The sequence below is a fragment of the Eupeodes corollae genome, chromosome 3 (genome assembly GCF_945859685.1).
Source record: "Eupeodes corollae chromosome 3, idEupCoro1.1, whole genome shotgun sequence".
Classification (NCBI taxonomy): domain Eukaryota; kingdom Metazoa; phylum Arthropoda; class Insecta; order Diptera; family Syrphidae; genus Eupeodes; species Eupeodes corollae.
In genome coordinates this window covers 87,217,963-87,245,154 of record NC_079149.1, presented here as the reverse complement: position 1 = coordinate 87,245,154, position 27,192 = coordinate 87,217,963, and the positions used below count along the sequence as shown (strand labels likewise).

The 27,192-nt window shown below is 34.4% G+C and overlaps 2 protein-coding genes across 3 annotated transcripts; one reads left to right on the top strand and one right to left on the bottom strand.

Moving 5' to 3' along the window:
* Positions 1–1,806: 1,806 nt before the first annotated feature.
* Positions 1,807–3,671, top strand: LOC129952962 (COP9 signalosome complex subunit 4). 2 transcript variants are annotated; one of them, XM_056065948.1, is made up of 7 exons: positions 1,807–2,019; positions 2,073–2,152; positions 2,204–2,459; positions 2,520–2,705; positions 2,765–3,051; positions 3,124–3,309; positions 3,399–3,671. In XM_056065948.1, exons 1-7 carry the CDS (start codon positions 1,937–1,939, stop codon positions 3,524–3,526), a joined length of 1,206 nt encoding a protein of 401 aa, XP_055921923.1. In that variant the 5' UTR covers positions 1,807–1,936; the 3' UTR covers positions 3,527–3,671. The 2 variants fall into 2 exon arrangements, with proteins under 2 accessions (XP_055921923.1, XP_055921922.1); XM_056065947.1 differs by having other exon boundaries at positions 3,106–3,309.
* An 11,741-nt stretch (positions 3,672–15,412) lies between these two features.
* LOC129952967 (CKLF-like MARVEL transmembrane domain-containing protein 8) lies at positions 15,413–23,835 on the bottom strand. Its single transcript, XM_056065956.1, has 4 exons — positions 23,392–23,835; positions 16,462–16,604; positions 16,022–16,288; positions 15,413–15,963 (listed from the first exon to the last, which is right to left on the bottom strand). The coding sequence occupies exons 2-4, from the start codon at positions 16,591–16,593 to the stop codon at positions 15,826–15,828; spliced, it is 537 nt and encodes a 178-aa protein (XP_055921931.1). The 5' UTR covers positions 16,594–16,604; positions 23,392–23,835; the 3' UTR covers positions 15,413–15,825.
* Between the last annotated feature and the right edge of the window lie 3,357 nt (positions 23,836–27,192).

Sequence of the window (27,192 nt, the reverse complement as noted above, 5' to 3'; positions counted from 1 at the left end):
CGCTTTATCTTCACGACGAGAAATAACGTGGCCAGGAACTATCTCTTGCAATGAAGCCATATTCGCTCGAGTTGTGTGGCATGTAGTACCGTCTTAATGAAACCACATATTCTCCAAGTCATATTCTTGAATAGCAGTAGAACAAGTAAGGCCCACTTACAACTCCAGACCAAAGAGCGCACCAAATAGAGACACTTTGTGAATGTAATGGCCTATCTTCAGTTACTTGAGTAGTCTAAAAACCCTAAATACGAAAATTTTGTTTAATAACATACCCACCGATGTCGATTTCCAGCCCTATACTTTTTAAAATAAAAAATGAATTTTAAATTAGATTTTGTTCATTGATAACGTGATTTTCATTTCTCGCGTGTAAGGACATAATATTAGCTGAATTAAATGAAGCAAATCAGACTTTTATTTTAACTTCGTACTAAACATAGCGCCCTGAGCAAACTGGAGCGTTATGACGTAATAATCATTGCTTCAAAATGCATAATTCCATCAGCCAACATTTTCATCCATTTTTGTTGACTCATGACCGTGTGAGGGCTCTAAGGTTTTAAAAGTATAATTTTGACAAAAATATAAATAAGCAGTAATTAGTGCTTTTATTTAAAAAAAAAAATCTTAAAATTAAGACTGTTTCCTCGCTTATTGGTTCAGTATTCCACCATGGCCAACAGTGGCAGCACATATTCTTTTCATAAAATGATCAATGTCAAATGTTCATATTTTTGGCTGTATGTCCTCGATAGCTCCGTGAATTGCATCATTTAAATCTTAAATCAATTATGGATCATTGGCATACAAATTATCTTGCATTTGGCCCCAGCAAAATAAGTTTTAAATCACAAGATCTCTGTGGAAAATAGGCATCACCGCTTCGAGAAATAAGACGGTTAGGAAACTTTTCTGTTTTCGAAATAATTGATATTTTGACATTTTCAATGAATTCTTAAAAATGTTCGTTCATTTTATCAATAGTGTAGTCTTTACTTGTCAAATGTTCGTTCAGTTTAGCAATGGCATAGTGTGTACTTGTCAAACTGCCAACAAAATATAGTTTCATTGGTTCCCCATGTAATTTAAAGCTTGTGTTGAATTTTACAATTGGTTCAGAACAGTTTGTTTTATTTTATCAAGTAAAATAAATTATACCACTCAACAAAAAACATTTTTTAATTAATTAACTTCGAGAAAAATGTATCTCTTAAGTACTATTCACATGAGCACGACCAACGACCAACGAATGAACGAATATTCGTCGATTTTGACGTTTCTTTCACATGAGAGTTTTTAATTCGTCGCGAATGAAGCCACAGCCGAACACCATTCACCACCGAAACCAAAATAAGAATGATTTTTAGGTTAAGTACGCGCGATTATTTTATTCGTTGGGAGTGTGGATAATGTGGAACCCGAATAAAATTTGACAGTTCGTATCAACTATAATATTTTTCGCGACGAATAAATTTGTTTTCTTAAATTTATTAATATATTATATTGAAAAGTAAAAGTATGTATCATAAATCAAATAGAAACTATATTGCTATCGTTTTGTTAAGAATTTGTGTGGAAATATGTCTTCAAACGTATATAAACTCACATTTTGTAATTCATTCGTCGTTCGTTGGTCGCGCTCATGTGAATACTACTTTAGATTTTATTCTTCTTAGTACATGAAAGAATCGCGTTTGGTTTGCACTAAGTTTAATGTAATATATCACCGAACACACCCAAAAACTAATCTATGGTTGCAAATGCCATAGTGCTGCTCTATTACTAAATTATTGTTTAACTTTTCTTGCTTGGCTGTCATATTTGACGTTTCATCAAATTTTGCTAAAGTGCACACAAATTTTTAACAAAAACAAAGGACCTAAAAATATAAATTTATTTTAAATACATTAAAATACAATAAACAAGTTAAAAAATGGTCCTAACTGCAAGTAATTTGCGTTCTCAACTTGTTGCACTTACCAGTTTCTCAGGAACTCACAAAGAGCAAGCAGATAGGTAATTAAACATCAACATTCTCTTAAGAACTTGTGAGGAATATAATTTTCTAGGTACCGGCAATTGCTGGAAGCACTTCTCACCAACACCGGCAATGAACTCATCGATACCCTTAAGCTTTTTGTTGAAGCCAGTAAGTTGTAGTACACTGAAATTACAAAACCAATTGAAATAAATTTTGCAGTTGTAAACGAACACGTGAGCCTTGTTATCTCGAGACAAATCCTGACGGACGTCGGAGTACAGCTCTCAAAACTTCCCGATGATATCTCCAAAGTTGTGTCCCATTTCACTCTTGATAAAGTCCAACCAAGGGTCATATCTTTCGAGGAACAAGTTGCCGGAATTCGTCAACATTTGGCTGACATCTATGAGAGGAATCAGAATTGGCGTGAAGCTGCCAATGTTCTTGTTGGCATTCCATTGGAAACTGGACAGAAGTATGGAAATAGTTTTGAGCTAAGTTCAATGATAATTTTTTACGATATAACGTTTTCCAGACAATACACCGTCGACTATAAGCTAGAAACGTATTTGAAAATTGCTCGGCTCTACTTAGAGGACGATGATCCCATTCAAGCTGAAGCGTTCATCAATCGAGCATCTCTCCTTCAGGCAGAAACACAAAGCGAAGAACTTCAAGTATTGTATAAAGTCTGCTATGCACGAGTTTTAGATTACAGGAGGTAAGTCAATTTTATTTGTTTTTCATTTGTTTACACTTTCATCATTTATAAAACAAAAGGAAATTTATCGAGGCTGCTCAGCGCTACAACGAACTATCCTACCGTTCCATTGTCGAAGAAGGAGAGCGTATGACTGCCCTTAAAAAGGCCCTCATCTGCACAGTTCTAGCATCAGCTGGACAACAGAGATCTCGGATGCTGGCCACTCTTTTCAAAGACGAACGTTGCCAGCACCTGCCAGCTTATTCGATCTTGGAAAAAATGTACTTGGATCGAATCATTCGCCGATCGGAGCTGCAGGAGTTCGAAGCATTGCTGCAACTGCACCAGAAAGCAAGCACCTTAGGTAGATAAAACTGCTTTCCTTTGCTTTGGGTTAAAAAAATTAGTTGACTTGTAGATGGTTCGTCTATCCTAGATCGCGCTGTTTTCGAACACAATCTTTTGTCGGCCAGCAAGTTATACAATAACATAACTTTCGAAGAGCTCGGTGCTCTGCTGGAAATTCCTGCAGCCAAAGCTGAGGGTATTGCCAGCCAGATGATCACAGAGGGTCGTATGAATGGACATATTGATCAAATTGCCGGAATAGTTCATTTTGAAAGTAAAGTTTTCTGTTTTTTTTTTTAAACTGTCTATGATTAGAAATTGTACATGTTTCCATGGCTTGTCTTTTTGTTTGTTTTCTTTAAGATCGGGAAGTTCTGCCGTTGTGGGACCGACAAATTCAATCACTTTGCTATCAGGTCAATTCGATAATTGAAAAAATTGCAGCTGCTGAACCTGAATGGATGGCTAAAACCTTGGATGGAGTTGATTGATTGATCAAAAGATTTGTTATTTTTGAAAATGAATAAACTATTAATATAACAGAAAAAAAACTTTACTAAAACTATTAAACGTGATTTATTGTGTCGATTATTCACCAAGGCAACATAAATAAAACGAAAATAAACGATGGCGTCACTTGGTTGGTGTTTTTCTTTTTAACCTTGAATGAATTCAGAACAATGGCTTTACAATTTTAGTTTTATACAACACGTTTTAGACGATGGTTAAAAAATTAAATGATGGCTCAACCAGAATATGGCGAAAGGCCAAGTGATGATCATTCAGCATTTTAGTAACTTTTTTTTATACTGAATCAACATGTAACGAGTAATGACTGCTTTAATGAAATTTCGAAAAACACCTAAAGGGTGTCCCAAAATTAACGCAAGATTTGATTTTGCCGCCATTTGTGCAGTGAAGTGTTGGCAACCCTGAAAAAAAGCAATTTGATAGCTAACAGTATAGGGTTATTAAAAATGGAGCGTTACACGATAGAACAACGTGTCTTCATTATTAAAGAATATTTCAAAAATAGTAAAAGCTTGGCGGCTGTAGTTCGAAAATTTCATACAAAATATGGTCGGAATAGTGTTTTAACTTCGTCAACTGTGAAAAGATTAATTGAAAAATTCATGGAGACTGGATCCGTTGGAGACGCCAAACACACTGGTCGTCCAAAAACAAGCCGTTCAAACGTGAATGTCGAAGCAGTGCGTGAGAGTGTTGCTGACAATCCAGGAACCTCAGTTCGACGTCGTGGACAAGAATTGCAAATTTCAAGAACCTCTCTACAGCGTATACTCATCAAAGATCTGTGTCTTCATGCTAACAAAATTCAATTAACACAACAATTGAAGCCTAATGACCATGGACAGAGAAGAGAGTTCGTTAAATGGATTATTGAACATCAACAAATGGACCCTGATTTTTCGAGCAAAATCATCCTAAGCGATGAAGCACATGATTACACAGTTCTTTCTGCCAAAATTGGATGATATTGATGTGTCCAATATGTGGTTTCAACAAGACGGTGCCACATGTCATACAGCCCGTGAAACAATTCAATTACTGCATGAGACATTTCCAGGTCGTGTACTCTCTCGTTTCGTTGATCAAAATTGGCCTAATAGATCGTGTGATTTAACACCATTAGACTTCTTTTTATGGGGTTATTTGAAATCACAAGTCTATGTCAACAAGCCCACAACCACCCGTGCATTAAAGGAGGAGATTCAACGCTGCATCAACGAAATTTAGCCACATTTATGCAGAATGGTCATGGAAAATTTCAACAAAAGAGTGCGCATGTGCATGCAAAGCCGTGGAGGCCATTTGCCCGATGTGTTATTCCATACATAACCCTATCCTATGTACTTTACGAGTCAATAAAAATATAACTTTCAGTGACTTTCAGAAAAAAAACGGCGTTTTCTATTTAATTCAAATCTTGCGTTAATTTTGGGACACCCTTTATTTTAAGTCAATTTTAACCCAACTTGTCCACAGATGATTTTTGTTTTTAATGTTTTTCGCATTCTAAAATAATTTAATTTCGGGACAATTATAAGGGTATTCATATCCCCTTAAGTGCGCTCATAATATAAAAAAAAAATAAGTCTGGGAATGATAGGACCTGCATTCTGTATTTCAAACGACGATGCAGAAGGCTCAACTTTGCTCATCCAGACAATACTCCTGTCGTCTACAACAGCCGTTTTTCGTTTTCTATCGTTTTGCGTCTTTCGGTGTATTTTATGAAATTGGCTACAATTTTAGAGGAACATCCTATTAAGTATGTTTTCCCTTCTTGCAGCATGCCATCATCCTTCTTGTTTTTATTGGGGTGCATTTTTTATAAGTCCATAACATTCGTAACGTGTAACGTAAGCTATGATTACACTTAAGACATTGACTATCACACGATTGACACTATTGGGTCAATGTTGTCCCAAATTACGTTGACGCACAGGTGTGTCAACCTGACTTACTCATCAGTGTCAATGCATTGACACGCAAAACTTTGATGATCACACGGTTTGACACAAAGCAAAAAAGCCGTCAGCACAAGTCAAAGTTATTTTGAGGAAATAAAATAAATATTGTGAGTTTATTAATGCACATAATTATATAGATATTTTTAACTTAAGTGCAATTCATTTTCAGATAAAAACCAATAGCAATGACAAAAAGAAATATGGAGATAGCGGTTTTTGCCGCATACATTTTAGAAAGCAGCACGGACGATGAGCACGAGGACGACATCCGCAATGCAAGGCCTTCACGAAAACAGCGTTCGGTTTGGACAAAAAATTGGTTGAAGGTCCGGGAGGAAGAATGATTTGATGTAAAATTATTAAGCGAATTGCGCGCTGAGGAACCAACTTTATATCGAAATTTCCTCCGCATGGGCGCAAGACAGTTTAATTACTTGCTGGCGCTGGTGAAGCCTCACATACAAAATAAAATACAAAAATTAGGACGAGCATTTCTGCCGAGGTGCGATTGGTCCTCACACTGCGATTCCTGGCCACTGGCGAAAATTTCAGATCTTTGCAGTACCTTTTTAAAATTTCCCAACCAGCTATCTCCTCTATTATTCCACAAGTTCTTGACGCGATTTTCAATGTTCTTGGTTCTGACTTTATAAAGGTTTAGTTATTCATAAAGTGCAGAAATGGTTAACTAAAGAATTAAAGTGGATTTTTTTTTTTGATAGATTCCGAAGAGTGAATCTGAATGGGAGGCAGTAGCTGAAAAATTCAACGAAGCGTGGCAGTTCCCGAATTGCGTAGGTGCAGTGGACGGAAAACACGTCGTCATAGTCGCACCACCTCATGCCGGTAGCGTGTACTATAATTATAAAGGTATTTGATATTTTTGTTTTAACATTGATATTATAAACGTATTTATATTATTTTTGTCCACAGGGACACATAGCACAGTTCTAATGGGAATATCTGATGCCGAGTACAAACTTTTGTACATTGACGTCGGCCGCAACGGAAAATTCTCGGATGGTGGTGTATTCAACAGATGTACATTTGAACAAGCACTAGACAGCAACCGTTTGCACTTACCTGCTCCAAAACCGCTGCCTGGAAGAGAAAGGACCGTTCCATATGTGCTTGTGACTGATGATGCATTTGCATTGCGAACAAAAACCGTTTGCCCACCGAAATTTAACCTTACCAGAACGTGTTTTCAATTATCGACTGAGCCGAACTCGTCGTATAATTGAAAATGTGTTTGGCATTATGTCTGCACGTTTTCGTATCCTTCGTAAGCCCATTCATTTGGAACCTTCAAAAGTAAAGAAAGTTGTGCTCGGATGCTCAGTGCTGCACAACTTTCTTATGACTACTAATAGAACGCATTACGCACCAACCAAATCATTTGACCAAGTGGACGAACAAGCATCCGTGTAGGCTCCCTCCTTAAAAAATATATGTATGTATATTTTACGATTGAATTTATACAAAAAATATAAGCTTAACAAGCTGATTCTACTGATTCTACTGATTGAAGCACTTCAGCAGACTCAATGAACATCATTTCGGAAAAGTGAGCCCATGACACGGTCGCTATTTCCGAAGTGCCTTGGCCCGATTTTTTGGCTCGGATCTTGCCTAAATTTGCCTTGAAGAGGCTACGAAGGGCGTTCCATTTGTTTTTAGCTTCAAAGCTATCGACATTTTGGATCCCTCCTCAGCAACTTGTTTCCAGCACTCACATTTTATGTGAGCCAGCTTATAATTGCTGCATCCTCCATCCCAAAGCGCTGGTCGCTTTTGGACAGGGACAGCTGAAATCAACGCCGATATTTCAGTTTTTTTGGCCCAAGCGTATGCAATTTTTCTTTTGCGTTGCGCTTTTTTCTTTTTTTGGTCTTCATCTTGGGCAAGTGACTCCTCGATCGTCGATATCTTCCATCATAATCTAATAAATTTTTTATCAAAGAAAGGGACTTTATTTAAAAAACAAAAAACTTACAGCAACTTTAAAATTTCAATATATGTATGTCCTGTTTTGTTTTTTTATTTTTTGAATTAAATGATGTAAAAAAACCAGGGCCATGTTGTTTTTTATATGTATAAAAATCACAGTCAAACTGAGACGATGACACGGTATTTAATTCTGCCCCGTCAACGCTGGGACACGGTCATTGCGATGACACAACTCCGTCAACGCGTCCCAATGACGTTGACAGAGAGATTGAACGGTCATCGAAAAAAGTCAATGCGTTGACCCAAAAATATGTGTCAACGAGAGTGTCATCGTACCCGTCAACGCAATGACACCAGTTTTCGTTGACAATCACACGAAGTGACACTCTTGGGACAGATTGTGACGTCATTTTTACGTCAGAGAGTCAACGCATTGACCGATTTCGTTGACTGTGTAATCATAGTTTTAGTCACGTGTTTTCTGCGTATTAAGAATTTTTTCAAGAACTATTGATAAAAATGGTAGTTCTAAGCCGAAAACAATTTGTACGTTGTTGTTTATTTTACAATTTTCTTTGTTTTCACATTTTCTATGTATTTTAACCCAATTAAGCTGAAGTCAAAAGTTATACCCATTTGAAGCCGTACAGAGATGCTTAGCTGAATAGAACCTTAGTGTTTTTAATGCGGCTTAACATGATGGCAATATTTTAGCTTATGTAGTTTTTTCGCAAAGAGCACATTTCACTATATAATGTAGACTTTTGCCTGGAAGACACTAGTACACTGACTTATCGGTATTGAGAGTTTTTTTTTTATAGGAACCAGGACTCTTGCAACAATACCTTCAGATTATCTCGAACCACCCAGTGTATCACATAATGTTGTTTAGAGAAGGTTTGTATCTGCAAATCGAGACCCTAAGTTAAGATTTCTAACACCACATGCAATCGATTCGAATTGATAAAGACATTGTTTGCATGTTTGCAGTTTAATTCGTGTCTCCATAGGTTTATTTATTTCAATGCTAGCGTGAACAATGCTTATGAACAAATGCTTAAAAACACTTAATATCTTATTTTATTCTAAACTGTTATAAAACATTGTTTTCAATTTGAAATTCTTAAAATTGTGAACTTACAAGAAATATTTCAATTAATTGATTTAGAGGGCTATAAGCACCATAGTTCAATCTACTATCATCACCGTAGTACGATCTATTTAGTGGTCTTTGAAATAAGAACCGATGGTTATGATATTGTTCCATTTATTATTGCTGCAGACAAAATTGTAGGTCCCTTCCATTCCTGACAACAGTACTCGCACACAGGAATGGTTGAGAGTTGTAAGTCACTAGGCCCTGGTTCACAACGGACTGCTGCGCCACCCATATTTTCTATGGTTTGTCAACGAAGGAAGATTAATAAAAGGGAGACCTTGTGAATAAGGAGGTAGATTACTTCAACTACACAAAGGAAAAGAACGGAGACAAGAACTCAAAAACCTTCTCTGAATAGCATACATTCTAATTTTGTGTAAAAAATAAAGGTTCCCAGACTATTCAGGTATATTCCAGAATTGTACTCACAAATGAAACAAATAGTAATTTGAAAACATAAGGATCACGGAAATAACGACCAAATTTCTTAATTAAGCTGAGGACTCTATTTGCTTTTTAACAACAAAGCTAATTTGACCAGTAAAAATATATACTTTACTCAAGGAAACAAAATTGGAACATTTTTGCGTGTAAAGCTCATGGCTTTACATATGGCAACACCAGAGTTCAAAATAAACGGACTCAATGAATGGTTGAAATCCATATTAACAAATTTTCGTTAAAACCTTGACGAAACGGTTTAAAAATAAGTTTCTTATGACACAACTTATCAAATGCTTTACTAAGCTTAGTAAATGCAAAATCTACTTGTTTGTTTCTCAAAAACATCTGAACAAAAGGACGTACAATTTAATAAATTAGCAAAAGTTCCTATAATGTTTTCAAAACCATCAGGACAGCGTTACCACTTTACTTCAATTGAAGTAGATTTACTTCTTTTTTCGCACCATCATCAAAATATTGAAATCTACTTCATTTTCAATATCTGGTTTTTTACCTACTTCAATTTTAATAAAAATAGACTGAATCTACTCCTTTTTTCTCTCACTCTTGTATGTAGTCTTAAAACTTTCTAGAGAATTAAAAATCGCTTGAGTATTTTTATTTGCAGTGAAGTTACGTTTATCTAATGTATTCTAGTGTAACCGTTTTGTTATTTTCGACATACATGAAAGGGTCTAGAAGGACCTTTATCATAATTTCTAGTCAAAAGGGCTATTGAAAATGTCTAGGCCGTATTTCTTCATTTTAGAAAATAATGCCCCTAATTCTCATCGTTTCACTTTTCAATAGACGAAAATTATTTATTGTTTTCAAACATGACATTAAGATGGTAGAGAAGACTAAAAAAGTGGTCCCCCGAGGTCAAAAATCGATAGTTCGATTTTTTTTTCAAAACAAACCGATAGATTTTTTTTAATTCTTGCTAAAATTTGTGTTATTAGAATAGCTTCTTACAATATAAAAATATATAAAGGCTATCCCATCCCAGCTAGAACCGTTATTTTGTTTTTAAGTTTTCTCAAGAACTAAACTATTTTTTTTCTGCCAAAATTATCATTGTTTTTATTTTTAATTTAAAAACAAATATTATTTTTTTCGAAATTTGATTTCTTGAAAATGGGTTATCATTTTTTACAAAATTGAAATGCCAGTCGTCTAATAATAAGTTCAAAATTATATACCAAAAATATTATTAAACTAAAATTCAAAAACGATTTTCAAACGCAAATTTAAAAATTGTTTATTTTTTCTTGAGAAATCAAATGGCATTTATATTTTTGAAAACAAACTTTTTTGCAGGTACATTTTAATTCAATACAGGAAATAGTTTTACACACCATCTACTTGAATACATGAGCGAGTTCATGCGAACTAGTCATGCTTTTTATTTTTTCTGTTTGTTAATGTTTTAAGTTGTGCCCTAGTCTTATTTTGGATGTCCAAAAAAAAAATAAAAGTTTTATTGATGTACTAAAATTGTATTACGATTACAATAACTATTTCTTGAAGAACTCGTCCTTTGCAATAAAAACATCCTAAAGTCATTTGATATGACCAACACGTGCCCAATCTTTGCTTTTTCGTTCCTAACAACCAAGATTTAATTTAAGAAATGTTACATTAACATATTGAAGTATATGATATGAAGCCTTATTAATTATATTTTTTTTCTAGATAGTTGAAGAGAGATTTTCTAGAGAAGAGAACATGCATACATATAAAGGGTACGAGAAATAAAAAACGCAACAGAATGTTCTTTTATTTCAAAATTAATATTTTAGAGATTTTGAAAGTTAAACACTGAAGAAGAAGAACAGAGTTAAGTTAGATTCTTCAAAAACTACTTTGAAATAGATTGCAAACATGTTTACAATAACTTTTGGATCATGACTAGATTTTTTTTTATAAAGAACGCATACTTAAAGGGATATTATTATGTGAGCGCTAGGAAAGGGAGAGAGGGTTTGAAAGAAGATGACGGTGCACATTGGTTTTGAATTCCTGAATATTGCAATAGTTGGGAAAGACAGAGTGTGGCAAGGCATTCCAAATTCGCATAGTACGGCTAAAGAACGAATCTCTGTACTTGACAGTACGACCGAAGTTGGGCTCGAGGGTATATTGATGAGCATTCCTAGAAGCGCGAGTATTACGGTTGAACTGTTTAAGGGGAGGAATGCATCTGCCTATTTCTCTAGAGCATAAACCGTTAAAATAACGGTAAAAGAGGGTACGACCAGAAACATTTCGACGATTTTCAAGTGATGTAAATGATCTTATGATGGTAATATCACCAATCAATCCAAATGCTCTACGTTCAATACTATCCAAGAGGCTTAAGTAAGTTGCAGGAGGACCAGCCCAGATATGGGAGTTATACTCAAGCTTTGGACGTATATAAGTCTTGTAGATGACAGCCAGATCAGAGGGGGAGAAAAACTTCTTGCATCGCCTTAGAAAACCCAAACATCTTGCGGCATTTTTTGCGACATTGCGTAAGTGATCGTTCCACAAAAGGTGGTTGGTGATACCCATACCGAGAATATCGAGATGTTCAGTTTCCTCGATGCAAGTGCTATTTATGGATAATGGCAGGGGGGTATATTTCGCTTTAACGATACAAGACAGCATTGCGTTTTCCAAGCATTAAATTCCACGCGGTTTCTTATTCCCCATTGTACAATGCTGTTTAGGTCGGAATTTAATGAGCTTATCATATTTTGTCGTTGCAGTTCCACATCCGAAGAAGAGGGGTGTGAATCTGAAAACGAATATGAAAAGCTAAGAGTACTATCGTCAGCGAAACAATGTATTGGATTGGATGTTGCAGACAGGAGATCATTAATAAAAATGAGAAAGAGTGTTGGAGAGCCCTGGGGCACACCAGCATTTATTTTGTGGTTTTCAGGCTTGAATCCATCCAATACAACTTCTATTGAACGATTCGAAAGGTAATTACTAATCCAATGAAGGAGGGATTCATGCAAACCGAAAGCACGCATTTTCGATAAGAGAGCCTGATGCCAAACCCTATCAAATGCTTTTGAAATATCTAGTGCAATAATCTTACTTTCTCCAAAACTATGTAAAGATTTGTTCCACTGTTCGGTGAGATGAACCATGAGATCTATTGCTACGAGAGCCATACTGTCGGTCATTAAGAAGCTTCCGTTCTTCAAGATATTTCTTGAGCTGATAATTAATCAGCGTTTCCATGACCTTGGAAAGAAGGGACGTAAGTGCAATCGGTGGATAATTAGACGGTGAGGAAAATTCGTCTTTTTTGGGAATAGGCTGGACAAATGCGGTTTTCTATCCGCTCGGAACGAGACCTGACGAGTAGGACAGATGAAAAAGCTTAAGCAGTGGTTTTGCCAGCGATGAAGAACACCTCTTCAGAACAAAAGGGGGGGATACCACCCGGACCAGCAGATTTGTGTATGTTAAGATCTTTTAGGACTCTCGGTTAAGTACGAGTGCGAAAAAAGATTTGCCCAATAGATTCATTAACTCGATCAAGTACAGGCGGATTCATAACACTCACTGGCAGCGTTGAATTGGCGGCGAACTGCCTAGCCTTTTGACCTCCAGCCAGGAGACCGTCATGGGGAATATTCATAGCACTTTAACTTCCGATGCTGTAAACCTTGAAGAACTGGTTAAGAAAAACTTTTTGATCGATTGTGTTTTGGCCTGCGCTTAACAAGAATTACAATATCGCGAAACAAAGGAAGATTCAAAGGATACCTAGTGTCGGCACTACACGGGCCCTTAGATCCTGCCCAACAGATTCCTTAAATGTTATTCTGCACCTCCTACCAGTAAGGATACACATTAAATATTTAGTATCGTGCAGCGCGCTAAGGTTTATGGAATCAAAAGGTTGGTACTCCAGACGAACTGATTCTAGAGGATATTTTTGCGACGGACACCGACTACTGCACCCCTGACTTGAACCGCAGTAAAGGTTTTGAAGGTATCTCTTCCGCCAAAAAGGATAGAGAGGATGACATGGTTACGAAAGACTTCAATACCACCATCTTTACTAACTGGTCAAAGATGGAGTGTGAAATTGGGTGGGTAATCTTCTCTGATTCCTTTAATGCTTCTAAGTCTTTCCGGCTACCTGAATGTGCCAGCTATTATGACCATCAATTCGGCCGCATCAGGGGCGTCTTTAGATTTGTGTGGGTCCTGGGCCCAATAGGATTTGGGGGCCAAAAATAGCAGGTGTAATATATATTTATAGTTGATTTTTGATAAATTGTATTGTTTTTTTTTTGGGGACTTCTAATATTTTTTTTTAATTTTATGTAAGGTTATTTCTTTATATTTGTTTTTATAGATATACATACATATAATTATGTAAGTTTAAGTATACAATAAAATATTTTCGTAGGCATACTTTTTTGGCTTTGTCCAGTTGCAAAATCATGAACTAATTTATCAAATTCAATTTACTGCAGTAATTTGTTTTCAATTGATAAAATTGACAAGCTGTTAAGTCCATATTGTAGCATTGTGCTTCGAAGTTCATTTTTTATTTTATTTCGAAAATGAACGCTCTCCACTGCAGTTTCAAACCATTAAAGATACAAAAATCTACAGGCAGTTTCTGCATTTAGAAAAATGTGTTCCCAATTTCATCCACTGTACAATGTTGATATTGTAATAAGATCTTCATTGAATTTTTTAAAATTTTGTACGAGGTGCAGGCATTCTACCTGTTTGCAAGAATTTTGCAACTCCACTGAATTCAAATATTGTAATCGACAAAAAAGCCAAACAATGCATTAATTTCTTGATGGCAATTTAATTGCAAACTAATAGTGTCAATAATTGGAAAAAAAGCTAATATTTTAAACTTTTCTTTCCCCATCAGCTCGACGGATGGTGACACGCGATCTTCGTGCTATTTTTCGTTGCATTAAGTCTTTATAATTACCATCCGGATTCTGAATTTTGGCACACGCTTCAAATTTATCAAAATTCTCCCTTAGATTATTTATGAAGGAACATAGTGAACAAACCAAAGAAGGCAGCAACGTCAATCGTTATTGTTTCTTTTTGAAGGCTCTTGCTGGTTTTAAGTTAAGAGAATGTGCTACACAAGGTACAAAGGTAGCAAGTTCGAACTTTTCTTTTGATCTTGCTTGCAAATCAGAATATTTTCCCGAAATATTAGACGCATTTTTATAGCTTTGTCCTCTACAATCCTCTATTGAAATGTGATGATTTTTGATTGTCAAGATTGTTTCACCAAATATTCAGATATATGGTCTTAAATAGGTATACATTTTAAGAACCTTTCGATGGGAACACAATTTTTAACATACCGAATTACGGTTGTACTACCAACACAAAGGAACAAATATTTTGCCGATTTAATTTTACCTAAAATTTTCATTAGGACTTGTTTTCCCATTATATCAATGAATTCGTTGCAAATATTTGCTGATAAACGGGAAGTGTATCCCTTTCCTGAGTTCCCACATTTTTTGGTCTGCGATGATTGAATCAAATTCACCTAAAAGTTCCAGAAATCCCAAATTATTTCCATTGTTAGGTGACTCAATGGTTTCGTAAGTGGATTACGGTTTTTCTACTATGAAAACTACTCCAAGCAAACATCGTCATGAGAAGATGAGTACTGTAAGGATGAGCAGAGCGGGAGAAAAAAAACATAGTCTTGATTCCTTCCATTAAACAGAGATGAAGAAAATAAAAGAATTGAACCTCATAATGAGGCCCCAGGCAAGATATAGCCAGGGGCCTGCAATGTGTATCGGACATTAGCAGATATAAGAGCATGCAGCAAAGCTGGGTATCCCTCACAATATTCACTACCATAGCTACGGAGACCAACATGATACAAAAACTGTGATTCGCTTTCTCTGTAGATGTCCTGTCCTGGCCAGTTCTAGAATGTTAAGCTTCGGAAGGACATTCCATAAAGACCGAGGTGAAAATCAAAGACCTGATTTCTTTCCTGAATGCGACGGAATGGCTCTTAAATTGTTAATTTTGTTAATATAAATCCGTCATAATATTATCTTTTTATATTTATATTTTTCAATACATAGGTTTAACGAGTTTATGGTACCAAAACAGCTTTCCAGAGCTGTTGTCGGCGAAACAGTTTAATAGATTAGAAGTGGCAGGCAAGAGATGGTTTATAAATATAAGGAAGCACTAGGGGGACACCAGCATTTCTTTTATGAATTGCAGGTATCCTCTGCGGCATTCCAGAGCTAATTTAGTCAAGCAGCAAACCCTGTTGGTAATAGGAATTTCCATTTCTTAACAAATATTTTATATATTATTCTCTTTTTATTATTAAAGGCATCAATAGATTGGTGGTACATTGAATAAGATCGATGAGCATTGAGCTTTTTGTTCAAGTGCCCATTTAGTTTAGATTTCTGTTAATATGTACTTGTTCTCGTTTTGTTTCTTGTATTTTATTATTTTCTTAACTTATTAAAATCAGTTATAAATTTGCGGTAATATAGTATAATGTATAAATATGTATAGTATATATTTTACAAAAAAAAGTATTTAACATCAAGGGTGAAAATATGTAAGTATAATCAAAAAGATAGGCACAAAACGCTTTTCATTTAAAAAAATATATAATTGCACAACGTCATTATTATAAGTAGAGTGTTCTTTTGTTTGTTAAGAAATGTTTAAATACCCAAAAAAGGTATTTGTTTATTGTTTATGCAATTGTTACAGTTGTCTGTTGTTGACGTTGCTCCACAATTCGAACTCCTTGGGCGATTTCACCCCTTCGAACAGCGTTATATTTCAAAAAAGCATCATATCCATAAAGGCACATCGCGATAAATCCAAAGAGCTAGAAATAAAATAGTTTGAAAATTTGAACAATCTTTAAATGGTTTAGACAAACTTACAGCTCCAACTTTATACGCTCCGCTTGCGAATGTAGCCGCAAAACAAGCAGCAAATAGATACAAAACCGTCCAAAGCGCACAGAAGTACATTTCTATCTTCAACCAAGGAATTTTGTAGAACTTCTCGCACACATGAAACAGGTAGGCAGCCAACATAAGAACAGTGAACCAAAATCCTGTCATGGCTATTGAACTAAAGTAGCTACCACGGGAATGATGTGAAAATGCACTGACTTGAATGCTTATAAATCCTAATAAGTTAAAAACCTATAAGAAAATAAACTTTATACAAATCAAGTGCATAAATATTTAAAAATTAAAAATCTGACTAAATGCATGACAATTTTCAAAAGCTTAAACATGTCGCTTTTTCAAACTTTCTTAAATTTGCATGCATCTTGTGCCTTTTATCTTAGTTTGACTTGAGATAGAAAACGTACAATGCAGGCGATTTTTATCATGCCAGGAATTGTGTGAATGTATGACTTATCAAATCGGAACTGAGGCGATACTGATGTTTGAGTAACCTGGGTTGTTGTCGTGTGACGACCGGGGAAACCTGGATCTGCCATGATAATTTGATCTAGAAAAAGAAAAGAAAACATTAGCTTATTATAACATATTTGATGTTTTAAATTCATTGTATATTCAATTCTATTTCAAAGTGGCTAAAAAGGATTTGGTTCAGAGTAAGCGTTAACTTATCTATAAAATATAGTAGGAAGAAAGTATTGCCAAAGAATTTCGCTTAAATTCTTAAAAAACTTTGTGATGGTTTCGGGATGTAGCTCATGGATTTCTTGAGTCATTTGGTGATTTTGGACTTAAGTCTTGAATCGGTTGCCAACAATAAAGACACAGAAATCACAGCTCTGAGGAGCAAATTGACATCGTCAAGCCGACTGACTAGACGATCGGTTGTGTCATAGGCTGTGTAGCATTGGACCGCTTTGCCTTAACCAAAGGTCGTGTTATATTTTATAAAAAAAACATAAGTCGGTTAACATTTAGTAAATAAACGTATCCTATGGGATTAAAATTTGACTTAACAAAAATCATGATTTTCGCCCAAAAATCGTTATCCAATTCAAACTGCTCTAAGACCTAAGCTCTGAAGCGATAACGAAATGGATGGTCAACCTATATACTTTTATCAGTTCTTTTTGGTTTTAGCAAAAATGAGAGCTTAAAAATAACATTGATTAGTTTGGAATTTATTGCAACCTATGTAATCTTTTGTTTGAGCAAAAGGCCGTACATGAGAGAGCTGATTTTTATACTTCCAGCAAAACAGTAATAATACAATAAAATGTGATTTTAAATCGTTTTATCGTTTCTACCGTTTTTGGAAATAACACCGCATTAGAGTTGTTACCTGCCAAATAAGGGCTGAACCGTAGATGGCCTATTAATTAAATGTTTTGAGTCTTCTGACTTGTGGATGTTTGGATTTTCGTAAGGAAATATAAATTGATTTCTTCCGCATTTCCACAAAGGACAAAAAAAGAAGAAGGAAAAATGAAACCATTTGCCTGTAAGTGCTCCCACCACGAATAAATTTTGTTGCATTTGTTAATCTTGGAATACCTTTGTTGTTGAGGCTATTTGAGCCTCATATGCACACATATATAATTCATAATCTATGACACGGCCTTTGGCCACCACCATTGTCTGCGTTCAATCTTAGACCGGGAGGGTGTCTGAATACCTTTTTGTTAGTATTTTCCGTGTAAAGAAACAGCTCATCCAAAAAAGATGTGTTGTCAAAATATCAATCCAAGGATTTCAGGTATATGTATGTACTAATACAACGTAAGGCGTAAATTTGAAGAAATCATAAAATTGATATAAAATGTTTATCTTTTTTAATAAAAATCTGGTGAATTTGGTATCTTAAGATTGAGTTTCGAGTGGTTCCAACGCAGTAGCTTATTAATGCTAGTTGCTAGTCACACTAAAGCTGGCGATTTGATGCATGTCACAAATTTATTCCGACAAAGATTAGAAATCCACTAAAAAAAATTGAATCGTAGCCAAATAGCTCTTTTCAGTATGTGTAAGTTAGCCTCCATTTCTAGTATTAAATTCGTTTTATCTACCAGGATTTAACCTTATTATAAAATATACTGTTAAATCCTGACTATTTTTATACATAGGCTTAAGTCGAGCTCAAATACAGAAACAGTCTCAGAATACTCATTTTGAAAAAGACAACAATTTAAGATGAAATGTCAAAAACAACCTAGAATACTTTGACTTGAGAAGGCTGAAAATACATAACTTTAACAAAGTCGGTAGTAGATAATCAACGAATGATTCCATAATTCAACAGCTTAGAGCCGAGTTTTTCAACCTTTTACATGAAACGGACCCTTTAGCACGAAGACATATTTCGCGCCCCCAAAATCCATTGCTTTTTTTCCGTAGCTCGAACTTCGATAACTCGAATTTTGTTTAATAAAATAATAATAATAGCAACAGTCTTAACAGCTTTTCTTTCATACATTTTAACTTTGACATCTCGAACTTTTTTGCTTGTATATCTTGAATAAAAGTCTTTAAGGGCGGGATGAAAATGTCATCACTGCTTAAGACAAAAACCATGACTTTACAAACAAAATTGAATTTTGGTCATCGTCTCAATCAAAAACCACTTAGATTCATTTTCCTCGACACAATCTTTTGTTGAAGATGTCTGATAAATATCAAGGAATTTATACCTGGTATGAAAATGGTGTTAGAAAAGTTGAAAGAAGAAATGTGTCTTACTTCTCAATGTTTTTTTAAATGCAGCTGTAAATGAGGAAAAATTGGCAATCAAGCTCAAGGAAAGTCTGATAGATGTATCTGCTGATGGAATACAGCAATTGGAATTTAAGTCTTTTAATTTGCATATCTTTTGGTTAAAAAGGATATTAGAATATCCTCGATTAACATTAGAGGCTTTGAAGTGTTTGATTCCATTTGCCACCTCGTACCTTGAAATTGATTTCTGAAAAACAAGCGCAACCCTCGCATTAAGAATAACTTTTTGTTAATTTGATACAAATGTGATGGATTATATCTCATAGGTTATTTTTATTTTTAGTTTATTTGACAAAAATTAATATTTCCTTTAACTATCATTTTTCTTTTTTAACTTAACCAATGTTTAGCTGCCGTTTTTTCTGAACCTTTTAGAATTCCTCGTAAGAATCTTCGAGACCCCTTTAAAAGGCCCACACGTTGAAAAACACTGGCTTAGAGGGCAAAATAAAATAAAATTGAATAAATTGGGTGGCGCAACACACCTTTCGTTCAATACAAGTTGTATTGGATGGTTTTAAGTCTGAAAATCACAAAATAAATGCTGGTGTACCCCAGGGCTCTGTTCTATCTCCAACACTCTTTCTAATTTTTACTAATGATCTCCTGTCTGCAACTTCTAATCCAATACATTGTTTCGCTGGCGATAGTACTCTTAGTTTTTCATATTCGTTTTCAAATTCACATCCCTCTTCTTCGAATGTGGAACTGCAACGACAAAATATGATAAGCTCATTTAATTCCGACCTAAACAGCATTGTACAATGGGGAATAAGAAATCGAAATTAATGCTTCGAAAATGCTGTCTTGTATCATTAAAGCGAGATATACCCTCCTTGCCATATTATCCATAGATGTCACTTGGATCGAGGAGACAGAAACTCTCGATATTCTCGGTATGTGTATCACCAACCACTTTTTGTGGAACGATCACATAAGCGATGTCGCCAAAAATGCCGCAAGATGTTTTCTAAGGTGATGCTAGAAGATTTTCCTCCCCCTCTGATCTGGCTGTTATCTAAAAAACTTATACACGTCCAAAGCTTGAGTATAACTCTCATCTCATAGGATCTTTTACGTCGCTCAAACATCGTCGTAAAGTTTCTTGTCTCACGATTTTGTACCGTTATTATAATGATTTATGCTCAAGAGAAATAGCCAGTTGCATTCCTCCCCTTAACACTTCAACCGTAATACTCGCGCTCTAGGAATGCTATCAGTATACCTACGAGCCCAACTTCGGTAGTACTGTCAAGTACAGAGATTCGTTCTTTAGCCGTATTACGCGAATGTGGAATGACTTATCACACTCTGTTTTTCCCAGCCATTGCAATATTCAGGAATTCCTCTGCATAATAAGAGTAGTAATATCCCCTTGAGTGGCATTTGATAGAGTTTGGCATTAAGCTCTCTTATCGAAAATGCGTGCTTTTGGTATGATAAATCTCTTACTTGTTGGATTAGAAACTACCTTTCATATTTGATGTTCACAAAATAAACGTTGATGTGCTCCAGGGCTCCGTTTTGTCTCCGACGCTCTTTCTTATTTTTATAAATGTGTTTTTGTCTGAAACTTCTAACCCACGAAATCATTTCGTGATGATGGTACCCTCAGCTTTTCATATTCGTGCTTTAATTCTTATCCATGTTCTTCGGATGTGGCAGCGCATGATAAGCTCATTAAATTCTGATCTTGACAGGATTATCAAATGGGGAATCAAAAACCGTGTAGAATTTAATGCTTCCAAAACTCAATGCTGTCTACTGTCACAATAGCGTAACCCTCCCCCAATGCCACTATCAATGGGTCGTACTTGCATCGAGGAGACTGAACAGCTTTTAGTTCTAGGTAAAAGTGCTGCTAAGTGTTTAGATTTTGTCCGACGATTTCTAAGAATTGTTTTACCCCTTCTAATCTGGCTATAATTTACAAATCTTTTATTAGTCCTAAAGTCGAGTATAATTCTCATATTTGGGCTGGTGCCCCAATAACGTACTTGAGTCTTTTGGATATCATTGTTTTATTGTTATTTTTATAAAAAATGCTCTAGTAAAATAGCAAGTTGCATTCATCCCCTCAAGCAATTCAACCATCCGAACTTCTAGGAATACTCATCAACTAAAGCCCAATTTCGGACGTGCTGTTAAGTGCAGGGATTCTTTCTTTAACTGCACTACACGAATGTGAAATGCTTAGCCAGTCTAAATATATTTCCCACTCAATAGGTTAGGTAAGGTTGAAGTGGCTGTCCAAGATTGAAACGGACACATTTAGGCCAGTTTAATGGCCCATTGTGATACCACATGAATCTTGAGGCTCCTTCCGAAGCTCAAGGGAACCAGTTTGAGTCCCTTACGAAACTTGAGAGGCTGATTACCACTCAATACAATGGGAAAACATTCAAAATCAATTTGCATCGGCTTCTCCATTCTAATCCTATGCTTCTTTCCTTATTGCTCGAACCGTGTCTAATTTATACAAGGGTGTTCATAACCCCTTTTCTACACACATAATATAAACAAAGAAATAACTTTATCACAACATCACTTGATGTTGAGGAATGGTAAGAAATTAAATATTTTTTTTTAGAAAACGAATTAAAACGATAAGACTTAAAAATTTGTTACGCAGAATGAGTTCATCCGAACCCCGTCAGCACATCAATCCATTTAAACAATCAAGAGTTTTGTATAAGCTGATAAAAGTTAGAGTTATGATAAGAGTATGCAATTAAAACCGAGTCAAATTAGCTTAACCTTCAAGAATTTACTTTATGAATAAATAATTTCTTTCATCTGCCAAGTTTACGTAAAAAACTTAGAAATTCAAGTGCGATTTACATAACTTAAAGCTTATCCACTACACCAATCAGAATAAAATTATGATTTTCTCTACGAAATCACCATCAGTATCTTATAAATAAATACAAATTATCCAATTTCTTATTGTTTTATTAAAATAAAATCATTTTTATTACGTATTATGCGTAACCGGCAAAACTAATAATTCACATGCACAACCAGAAACAAGAGCGCTTAAACAGCTTTCACTTTTACCCTTAAAATTGATAAAGGTATGCCTACTTGTAAACCCATCCATGCATCAACAACAATTGGAAGTTTATTGTTTTTGTTTGCTGTATGTTTATAGAGATGTATAAAATATAGTAAAATTTGTTTATAATTTCATTCAAAATCGACAAGCAATTGTTTTAAAAATAAAATAAGATGACTTAGCTCATATTGTGAGATCATCATCACTCTAATTCTTTTTTATTTTATTGGGATTTTAAATCAGACAAAATCTATTTATATTTAAATTAAACTCTCTTATGACAGAATTTATTTTAATATATGTATGACATGATTTTATTGGTAATAATAAATAGACAAAAAAAACTAATCAATTTTAAAGAGATGAGCTAAGTCCCATGTTAGGAAGAAAAATTAACATTACTTTTGATTTAATCGTTAATTTAAAAAAAAATATTTATGCTAATGTAAAATTTCAAGTATCCTCAAAAATAAACCTACAACATATAAACAAAGTCTTCAAGGGCAGAACATATGTACATATGTATATACATTTGTACAAAGATCCCGATGTTGTTGCGCTGAAATGAGCTCAAGACTCACATCTAAAATTCTATCTGATTTAATTTTATTTAAATCTAAACATTTTAGTGGTAGGAACACTTTTCCCCATATCTCCTCTCACCAGATGGAATAGGTAAATAAATAGGAACATAAAACACGCACCATCTGCCATCTCTCTATTTTAAATGTGGTCAACAAACCGAACACGAAACTAAACTGACCGATCGTCAGAGGGACGGATAGACAGACTTCCCGACACCAGACAACGTCAGCTAGCTCGCTCAATGTTAATTCAAAATTTAAATACAAAAATATATATTTTGGAAACAATATACAGCAAAAGATTTTTGTATTTATAGAATCTTTCTTAAGTTTTATTATATTTGATGAATAATCGTGGAAATAGATAGTTGCAAGTAAAAATAAAGCACCAAGTAGAAAGTAAGTATACCTCATTAATATCAAAGCAAATCGAAGCTCAATCGATTGATTTGGTATTGACTAAGCGTACCCAGTTAACCACCTGCATATAAGCTTGAGGGAAATTAAAAGTATGACAAAAAGAGGGCATTTCAAAATAAAGTACGCCGCACATCGGCAACGATAAAAATCATAGAAAAGATAACTTTCTTATCGGGTACGAGGTCAAAATTCATACATCACACCTTCTTATGGGATTCATGAATCACTTTACAAAAGTATTTTAGATGCACATTTAACGCGCATAGTTGTTTAAGAATACACATTAGCTCATCGCTGACTTTAATAAATAATTATTAACGATGACTTAATAATAAGACACTTTCGTCATCGCTTTAGCCTTCAATCATGGATTTGTTTTTGAAAATGGAATGTGTAGGTACATCGAGTCAAAGTTGTTTGATTTTTTTTTGTTGTTGTCTCTACTTAGCCAAACCCTGTTTTGAGATTATTCAAAATATGAACAAAGTTGAATATCAAGTCCTTACCTTATCTAAATTCTTGAATGGGGCGTAAAAATATTAAGAGATTCGTAAAACCGCTAGTATAGAATTGAAACTTCTCAATAGATTAGAAACACACAAATTCACAATTATTATGTGTGAAATTCCTACGCGATGTTGTTCCACTTATTTCCACTTTAAAAAAGATTGAACTAAACAAAAAAAAGCTATGACTTAGAAGCACGGATTTAGAGCAAACTATTTAACAAAATAAGATGCAAGCCTATTTACGAACTTATAATAGTATGTTTATGTATTAAAAAAAAAAAGAAAATTTTCGTCTTCAACAAGTCCGGAGGAGGCGTTTTCTCTCTGCGGTATTTTATTTTGTTCTTTACTCCGCGCCGTTTGGTGCGGTTGCGGTGCTATTTGGGCGACTCGACTAAGACTACGACAACGACTACGGACAGATTGCGTTCGTCACTGTTTTGGTTTTCAGTGTTTTGTTGTGGTCTTTGGTCTTGTTGACTAGATACACATACTATAAGTCTAACAGGTCGGGAACAAAATGAAAAGATGGAGAACAGAGAATGAATCAAAAAGATAAAAGAAATTCATTTGAATTTAGTTTGTTAACAATTTTTATAGGAATTGTGCTATAATCATGGGATATAAAAACAATACCATCTCCATTCAACTCATTTATAACAGTTTTTAGCTGAAAATTATATTAGTTAAGTGCATAAGCAGAGATGGTTTGAATTAAAGTGTTGATTTTGAGATAAAATTTTAGTAAAAAGAATATTTTCAAGGAAATCACTTTATAGAGATTGGGGCAAGGAACTTTGTAAAAACATTAGGCAAGCCGTGGGAGCATAGTGCTTCGTTACCTTATAATTTCTCTATTAGGTCAGGTTTTGAAATATTTCACTTACAATGACTTTGGTTGGGTTTTGGAAATTGTCATTAGTTATAATATGATTTATGAAAAATAAGTTTAAGGGTAGTAGCGTTTTAAGCGTTTCCGGATCTAAACTTCCGTTTATGCACAGATTTAAAAATAACCATTTTCAACATAAATTGTTTGATATATTTTAAAAATTGAATGTAATAAGCTTGTCTAGAAGAAGAATTCATTACAAAGAAGGTTATTTTTCGCGTTTTTCTGTTAGTAAAACTTTTAGCATACAAGTTTTAGTGTTTCCTTAAGACTTACAACTAATTGGGATTTTTTGAAACGTAAAGAATATTTAAAGGGAATATTGACAATAGGCATTTTAGATTTTGAGAACCTTAAAAATAAAGCACTTCAGCCTCTAAAAGCCTAATATTAGGTTTTTTGTTGTTGTTGTATCTCAAAAACTTAACGTGACGAATTGATTTTAAAGTGGAATTTAAACTTAAGCCCTTAAATTTTATTATTTGATTGCCAGTTATAAAACTTCAGACAACATAAGGGACCAAGGCAACTAGTTACGTTTTGCAAGTGTCATTAACTTTACTTCACCTACCTCTACCTTTAGTTGACTGTGCACAAGCTACCAAAAACTTAATTGTCTACAAAACACCACTCGACTTGAATTTTGTATTTTTAAGAAATATTACTTATTCCTTTTCCAATTTGACAAAGATTCGTTTTACATAAAACACGAAATAGAATCGTGCAGAAAGTTAATAAATCACAGAGTAATAAGGTTCAGCTCTCAATTGAATTAATAGCTATGATTAACTTTCATTGGGCAGGTGTAATATAATATAATATAAGGGACTGGAAAGGATGTCAATTTTCTAGTACCTGACAGCTGCCAAAAAATGTCTTCCAATTGGATGTTGACTGGGAAGTTAGTCAAGAAAAATCTCCCTAACTATCAAGTCAAGTCCACTTATGATATATGACAGTTGATCATATTTTTCCATTCAACTGAAAGCTCAACTTTATTACTTTGTGATTTATTTATATACTGCACAATTCTATTTTTGTTTTATGTAAAATCCTTATCAAATTGTGAAAGGAATAAGTACCTAATATTTATTTAAAATAGAAGTCTAGATGGACTTATACCTTGCCTGAGAATTTTTTTTTGTAGTTTATTTTTAGTAGCATCTCCACGATCAACTACAAGAAGAGTAGAAATTATTTCACCAAGTAAAGTTCCGAATTTGAAGTTTATGACACTATACCAACTAACTAATTGCATTGGTCAAAATGTACCCTTGAGTTGTCTGAAACCGCCCATTATAACATAATTGGGAGATTTTTCTTGACTATCTTTCCTATAAATTTGCCTTAAATAGAAGACAATTTTTTGTCAGCTGGCCAATCGATGCCAGAAACTTGCCTTACATTCAATTCTCTTATGTTGCCTGGCCAGTGTAACGTTTAACACTTTAAAACCCATATCGTTTGAAAGTTTTTAATAATTAAACAATTTAATAAACGGGGATAGTTGTGGGTTCCGTGAAGGAATGACTTTATTGGTTAGTCTTTTTTTAACGATAAAATCAAGTCATTAAAAAAATAAAGTTGGAAAACACATTATGCCGACAGGTAATGAACGTACGCTGTTACCAAACATAGCTTTCCGATCTTAATCAGGCACATGTCCACTATTCAACTCAAAAAGTAGGAACATACCAGAGTGGCCTAAGTCGTTTTTTTTCAGGAATAATTGTTCCATTTACCTCCTAACTCCTACTAACACTTTTTGACCTACGTGTTTTTTTGTTTCTACGTGTTTTAAAAACAAATTTGTTACATTAAAATTTTATTCATTCACAAAACCATCTTCTGTTTAACAAAGTAAAATTTATTTGGAAGAATTATTTTTATAGAAGGAATAAGACGTAAAGTTAGACTTAAAGTTTAACTACACTACGAGTGTTATTATGACATTGAAAACGACGCTCTTTGGTGTGAAGGTTTTGAATATTAATAACGGATGGAATAAATAGATTTAAGGAAATCAATCAACATTCTTTATGTGCGGCTAAAAAATGAATCTCTATACGTGACAGAACACTCAAAAGGGTTATTTAAAATTAGCCATTATCTTGGCTCCAAGATTATACATAAGGGCTCATTGATACTCGATCGAAGAACTCAATAAATATGACCACTGCGTGATCTAAATTAACAACTAAAAAGCAAATATTAATATTTTTGGAACTTGATACTGAACCACCAAATTTAATTTTTATTATTAGGAAGAATAAGCTCAATAATTTAGTGTTCATTTGTTTCTAAATATATTTAATGTTTTTTCATTATGTACATATCAACCAATAATAATATTAATAATCGCAATAGAAGAGCACATAATTTAAATTTTTTCATATGTGACCTGAACTACAAAAAGGAACTTATTGTCCGAAAACAAGTTCTTGAGATAAAATGTGTTTGATAAAACAAGTAGTCCATATATGCGACATTAATTTACGGCATATTTAATATTTTATCTATTTATTTCGACAATTTTCATAAGTACCTTTTCATAGTCTAGGTTACTGCTTTACTTATAAACTAAAGTACATGTACTTATTTCAGCTATCGTGTTCAGGACAGCTACACAATAAAATATAAGAATTGACCGGGCTCAAAATAAAGGGAATCGATTAGTGCTTCATTTAAATCTGGAATATTTTTCTCCACAAGCGAAGTTGCCTTAAACATGGGAGATAGAATAAATAAGTTGTGTTTATAAATACAGGGGGAAGATCTGAATTCAGTCAAAAAAATACTACAATTATACATAAAATTTCATAGCCGGTCAATTTTTTTGTTTATATTGTGCAAGCTTTCAAAAAGTTATGAATACAATAATATCATGATAAAGCACAGTGCGGCAA

Excerpts from the sequence above, each read along its gene's own strand:
- LOC129952967 (XM_056065956.1), bottom strand. The coding sequence starts at position 16,593 with ATGGCAGATCCAGGTTTCCCCGGTCGTCACACGACAACAACCCAGGTT. Across the intron at positions 16,289-16,461 it reads TGATAAAAATCGCCTGCATT|GTTTTTAACTTATTAGGATT; the intron begins GTACGTTTTCTA and ends ATTTTCTTATAG. Across the intron at positions 15,964-16,021 it reads GAGCGTATAAAGTTGGAGCT|CTCTTTGGATTTATCGCGAT; the intron begins GTAAGTTTGTCT and ends TTTTATTTCTAG.
- LOC129952962 (XM_056065947.1), top strand. The coding sequence starts at position 1,937 with ATGGTCCTAACTGCAAGTAATTTGCGTTCTCAACTTGTTGCACTTACC. Across the intron at positions 3,052-3,105 it reads CCAGAAAGCAAGCACCTTAG|ATGGTTCGTCTATCCTAGAT; the intron begins GTAGATAAAACT and ends GTTGACTTGTAG. Across the intron at positions 3,310-3,398 it reads CGGAATAGTTCATTTTGAAA|ATCGGGAAGTTCTGCCGTTG; the intron begins GTAAAGTTTTCT and ends GTTTTCTTTAAG.